The 6,188-nt window shown below is 46.0% G+C and overlaps 1 protein-coding gene across 1 annotated transcript; it reads right to left on the minus strand.

The window, feature by feature from the left end:
* Positions 1–88: 88 nt before the first annotated feature.
* Positions 89–3,426, minus strand: LOC135530150 (protein unc-80 homolog; the record flags this gene model as incomplete). Its single annotated transcript, XM_064958528.1, has 4 exons — positions 89–238; positions 1,728–1,938; positions 2,351–2,485; positions 3,152–3,426. Coding segments are annotated over 4 exons (771 nt in total), but the record flags the coding sequence as incomplete, so codon positions are not given.
* Positions 3,427–6,188: the final 2,762 nt, after the last annotated feature.

Here is a 6,188-nt window from a genome sequence, read left to right on the forward strand (position 1 = left end):
TCCCCTTGGCGTGAACGGTGTTGTGGGTGTATAGATTCTTAGCCTCCCCCTTGGTGTGAACGGTGTTGTGGTGTGTATAGACTCTTACCCTCCCCCTTGGCGTGAACGGTGTTGTCTCCGTGGCTGTTGGAGTGGTCTGGCATGTCTCTGAGCAGGGAGTGATGGGAGTGTGAGTGTTTAGCACTCAGGTTGTCTGTGTCTGCAGCCGTGTCTGTGCTCCCTCGCCGCGTCAACTTACCTAAAACACCAACAAACACACAACTCTGAGTGAAAGACACCGGCACACAGCATTACAACCAAACACACACTCATTCACACAACCAAACTCCTCTTCCCTGCCTTTTAAGAAGGTCTAATAGCCAAATAAGCTCACTGTCATTGCCACAAAACAATGCATACCACATCCGACTGTACCAGTTAACCCACATCTGTTCATTAAGAAAGTGGTGCTAAAAGTATCGGGCTTTTAATGGTTACATTCGAATGAGAAAGTCCCTTTTTCTGTGCACCTTTTGCAAAACATTAGAAGCAACAACCTTTCCTAACAACCAGACAAACATTAAGTTAATGAGGCTGACCCAGTTCAGCTGCTGTTAGGGGACTAACTCCTCTGACTTGGTTCCTCAAATGACTGCCTCACCTGGTTCACCAACTACTTCGCAGACAGAGTTCAGTGTGTCAAATTGGAGGGTCTGTTGTCCTAATGCCATTTGCACCCACTGTATATAGACTTTCTTTTTTTCTATTGTGTTATTGACTGTATGCTTGTTTATTCCATGTGTAACTCTGTGTTGTTGTTTGTGTCGCACTGCTTTGCTTTATCTTGGCCAGGTCGCAGATGTAAATGAGAACTTGTTCTCAACTAGCCTACCTGGTTAAATAAAGGTACAATTTTTTATTTTTTTAAACTCAGCTAATGAGAGCCTGGGGACTAACTCCTCTGACTCAGCTAATGAGAGCCTGGGGACTAACTCCTCTGACTCAGCTAACGAGAGCCAGGGGACTAACTCCTCTGACTCAGCTAACGAGAGCCAGGGGACTAACTCCTCTGACTCAGCTAACGAGAGCCAGGGGACTAACTCCTCTGACTCAGCTAATGAGAGCCAGGGGACTAACTCCTCTGACTCAGCTAATGAGAGCCAGGGGACTAACTCCTCTGACTCAGCAAATGAGAGCCAAGGGACTAACTCCTCTGACTCAGCTAATGAGAGCCAGGGGACTAACTCCTCTGACTCAGCTAATGAGAACCAGGGGACTAACTCCTCTGACTCAGCAAATGAGAGCCAGGGGACTAACTCCTCTGACTCAGCTAATGAGAGCCAGGGGACTAACTCCTCTGACTCAGCTAACGAGAGCCAGTCATTTTCCCTGTACTTTTTAAGTTCCTATTGATATAAAATAGATATATCAATAGATGGATAGACGTGAATAGTACAATCTATTGATAGAGATAGAGATGATCTATCAGCAGAAAGACAGAGAGATAAAACAGTGAGTGGGTAGTGCTGGTCATATACAGACCTGGGTTCAAATACTATTCGAAATCATTTCAAATATTTTATCTGGGCTTGAGTTTGCCTGGTGCCATGGAACCAATAGAAAAGTTGCAAAGCTGCAAACCACGCCCATCTGGCACTCCAGGCAGGCTAAAGCAAGCTCTCAAACTAACGCTTAAACATGTTTCAAAGAATTTCAAAAAGTGTTTGAACCCAGATCTGGTATGGTACCCATGATGGTAGCCTGCCAGCCCCCGCGCTCCAGCGCCCGCCGGTCGTCGCCAGAGAAGCTGGCGAAGGAGAAGGTGGATCGGGTGGGGGACACATCCAGGTGGTCCTCGTGGAGCAGGAAGGGCACACCCATGCGGCGCTGGCGCTTCTTGCCCGTGTGGTGGAACGGGATGGAGCCCTTACGCTCACGGTCCTCCCGCCGGTTCTTGAACTGTACCACGGTCGGTAGGAGGACACACAAGACAAACACATTCATTCTAAATGTTCTAACTACAGCAGGGTTTTGTTTCCACCTAGCAAGAGTCAGCTGGGTATAATGGTACATTGATTGAGAGGTCGAAACATATTAAAAGGTCAAATGAATAAAAGGGAGAGAAAATGTCGGCCAAATGTTTGAAATTATTTACAAAGACAAAGAAGACAATGATAGATGTGAGGAGAGAGGGCCCAATACCCAGAGCAGGAGATAGAGAGAGAGAGAGAGAGAGAGAGAGAGAGAGAGAGAGAAAGAGAGAGAGAAAGAAAAAGAGAGAAAAAGAGAGAGAGAGAGAAACAGAGAGGCCAATAGAAAGATAATATAATAAAGGCAGATTTTAGAACTTGTACGTCTCCATGCATCTCACCTTTTTAAAGAGGTTCATCCCCAGGTCAGAGGAAAGGTCGGGTACAGCCTGTCTGCGCAGGTTGGTCAGGGACACCTTAGAGAAGGTCTCTGAGCTGAGGGACTTATCCTCCTCATTGCATTTCAGACTCATGTCCTTATATGGGTAGAGAGCACAGGGGTCAAGAGTGAATGACAGGTGTCAATCAGAGATATAGTGTAGCAATAGGACGTTTTACTGCACAGAGACAGTCAACTTTGTTCATATTCAGTATTTAAGATGGCATAACTATGGGAAAACCTGAACCACTTGATAATACTGCAATAAGAGCTACAATATAAGGCATTATACTATATAGGGATTATAAACTGGGTGGTTCAAGTCCTGAATGCTGATTGGCTGAAAGCTGTGGTATATCAGACCGTATACCAGGGATATGACTAAACATTTGTTTTTACTGGTCTAATTACGTTGGTAATTAGTTTAGAAAAGCAGTAAGGCACCGGGGTTTGTGGTATATGGCCAGTATACCACGGCGAAGGTCTGTATCCAGGCACTCCACATTGAGTCATGCATAAGAACAGCTGAGCCGTGGTATATTGGCCATATACCACACCCCCGCGGGCCATATTACTTAATTATACTATACTATATAGGGCATACTATATAGGGCATTTAACTGTTGCATTACTACAAATACTACTACTTATACTAGTACTAGTATTACCTGTGTCTTATGGCTTTACAGTACTGGAGTTATAACACCATATAATACTGTAGTATTAACTAATGATTGACATCAACACAATGGTTATAACCCACCTGAGTCTTGTGGGTGTTGACGAGAGAGGGGGCGGTGGCCACCATGGAGCTGCTGCGAGGGCGGGGCAGGGGGCGGGACCAGTGGCTCCGGCGGGCGTTCCGGGCGCTCCTCCAGGATCTGACGCAGGCGCTGCAGGTAGAACATGAGGGCCCAGTGCACCCCCTCCTCCGTCCAGTGGGGCTGCAGCAGGCAGCGCAGGACTGCCACGTCAAAGTAGGTGGCGTAGCGGGCACGCTGGGCCAGGGAGACGGAGATGCCCGCTGGGGCAGAGGTCCTGAGGGAGACAAGTACAGGGAGAGAGGGAGGGGGAGACAAGGTACAGGGAGAGAGGGAGGGGAGAGAGAGAGGGTGGGAGATGGGACATGAATCTGTAAAGCCCTTTTGATGTCAGCATTTATCACAATGTTCCTTACAGTAACCCGGCCTAGACCCGGCCTGGACCGGCCTTTTGCAAATAGTTGTTAAAGGCAGGACTTACTGTAGTTTAAGATTTGTAAACAGCCTAACTGAGCTCAAATGATCAAATCAGCACCTCAAAAAAAAACTAGATTGATGTCTGATATTATGTTCTAGCTCTGCAAAGAACAATCTGTAAATCTCTGACTGAAATCACTTGCATGTGCCTCAAATGAAATTACCAGTCCCCATCATTTCCTGCCACGTTCATCACTTACAGTGTGTTCAGAATTTATTCACAGACCCCTTGACTTTTTCCACATTTTGTTACGTTACAGCCATATTCTAAAATTGATTTAATAGGTTTTTTTACCTCATCAATCTAAACACAATACCCCTTGATGACAAGCAAAAACAGGGTTTTAGAAATGTTTGCAAATGTATATAAAAAAAAAAGTTGAAATATCACATTTACATAAATAATTATTCAGACCCTTTACTCAGTACTTTGTTGAAGCAGCCTGGAGTATGATGCTACAAGCTCTGCACACCTGTATTTGGGTAACTGTAAAGTAAATATGGACAGTTATTCTAACAGGGTCAATGTGCACATTAGAATTCGGTAAGGACCACACATACACATCGTTGCATCCTCGACTTGCATGTTCTGTTACTATGAATTACCACATTCTAAATGTGATTTCTGTCATTCTGAGCACCGTGGGTGAACACCCTAGTCATGCTACGCACCCATATGGTTCCGGTCAATTTCTCAAATGTCCGGTAAATTAAAATGTTAATGGTAACCCTGAGGCCTGTTAAGATAGAGATCTACAGTGAAATCTATTGTATAGAACAGAACAGGCTCTCAGTCGCTCACCTCTGTCCCTTCCTCCCCCAGGGTTCCTCCATGACCAAGCAGCTTGGTACTCAGGCCTACCTGGAGCGATCACCTCAGAGAACAGTATCTACAGTGGTCTGTATTTGGGGAGTTTCTCCCATTGTTCTCTACAGATCCTCTCAAGCTCTGTCAGGTTGGATGGGGAGCGATGCTGCACAGCTATTTTCAGGTCTCTCCAGAGATGTTAGATCGGGTTCAAGTCTGGGCTCTGGCTGGGCCACTCGAGGACATTCAGAGACATGTCCCGAAGCCACTCCTGCGTTGTCTTCGCTGTGTTCTTAGGGTCGTTGTCCAGTTGGAAGGTGAACCTTCGCCCCAGTCTGAGGTCCTGAGCGCTCTGGAGACAGGTTTTCATCAAGGATCTCTCTGTACTTCGCTCTGTTCATCTTTCCCTCGATCCTGACTAGTCTCCCAGTCCCTGCAGCTGAAAAACATCCCCAGAAGTAACGCTTGGCATTCAGGCCAAAGAGTTCAATCTTGGTTTCATCAGACCTGAGAATCTTGTTTCTTATGGTCTGAGTGTCCTCTAGGTGGGCTGTCGTGCATTTTACTGAGCAGTGGCTTCCGTCTGACAACTCGACCATAAAGGCCTGATTGGTGGAGTGCTGCAGAGATGGTTGTCCTTCTGGAAGGTTCTCCCATCTCCACAGAGGAACTCTGGAGCTCTGCCAGAGTGACCATCAGGTTCCTGGTCACCTCCCTGACCAAGGCACTTCTCCCCCGATTGCTCAGTTTGGCCAGGCGGCCAGCTCTAGGAAGTCTTGTTGGTTGCAAACTTCTTCCATTGAAGAATGATGAAGGCCACTGTGTTCTTGGGGTCTTCAATACTGCAGACATTTTTTGGTACCGGTCCCCAGATCTGTGCCGACACAATCCTGTCTCGGAGCTCTACGGACAATGCCTTCAACCTCATGGCTTTGTTTTTGCTCTGACATGTACTGTCGACTTTGGGACCTTATATAGACAGGTGTCTGCCTTTCCAAATCATGTCCAATCAATTCAATTTACCACTGAGGGACTCAAATCAAGTTGTAGAAACATCTCAAGGATGATCAATGGAAACAGAATGCATGTGGCATGTGTTAAACCACAAGGCCCTGTAGCATGTGTTAAACAACAAGGCCATGTAGCATGTGTTAAACAACAAGGCCCTGTAGCATGTGTTAAACAACAAGGCCCTGTAGCATGTGTTAAACCACAAGGCCCTGTAGCATGTGTTAAACAACAAGGCCCTGTAGCATGTGTTAAACAACAAGGCCCTGTAGCATGTGTTAAACAACAAGGCCCTGTAGCATGTGTTAAACAACAAGGCCCTGTAGCATGTGTTAAACAACAAGGCCCTGTAGCATGTGTTAAACAACAAGGCCCTGTAGCATGTGTTAAACAACAAGGCCATGTAGCATGTGTTAAACAACAAGGCCCTGTAGCATGTGTTAAACAACAAGGCCCTGTAGCATGTGTTAAACAACAAGGCCCTGTATTATGTGTTAAACAACAAGGCCATGTAGCATGTGTTAAACAACAAGGCCATGTAGCATGTGTTAAACAACAAGGCCCTGTATTATGTGTTAAACAACAAGGCCCTGTAGCATGTGTTAAACACCAAGGCCCTGTAGCTTGTGTTAAACAACAAGGCCCTGTATTATGTGTTAAACACCAAGGCCCTGTAGCGTGTGTTAAACAACAAGGCCCTGTATTATGTGTTAAACAACAAGGCCCTGTAGCATGTGTTAAACAAC

This window comes from Oncorhynchus masou, unplaced genomic scaffold (genome assembly GCF_036934945.1).
Source record: "Oncorhynchus masou masou isolate Uvic2021 unplaced genomic scaffold, UVic_Omas_1.1 unplaced_scaffold_12772, whole genome shotgun sequence".
Taxonomy (NCBI): Eukaryota; Metazoa; Chordata; class Actinopteri; order Salmoniformes; family Salmonidae; genus Oncorhynchus; species Oncorhynchus masou.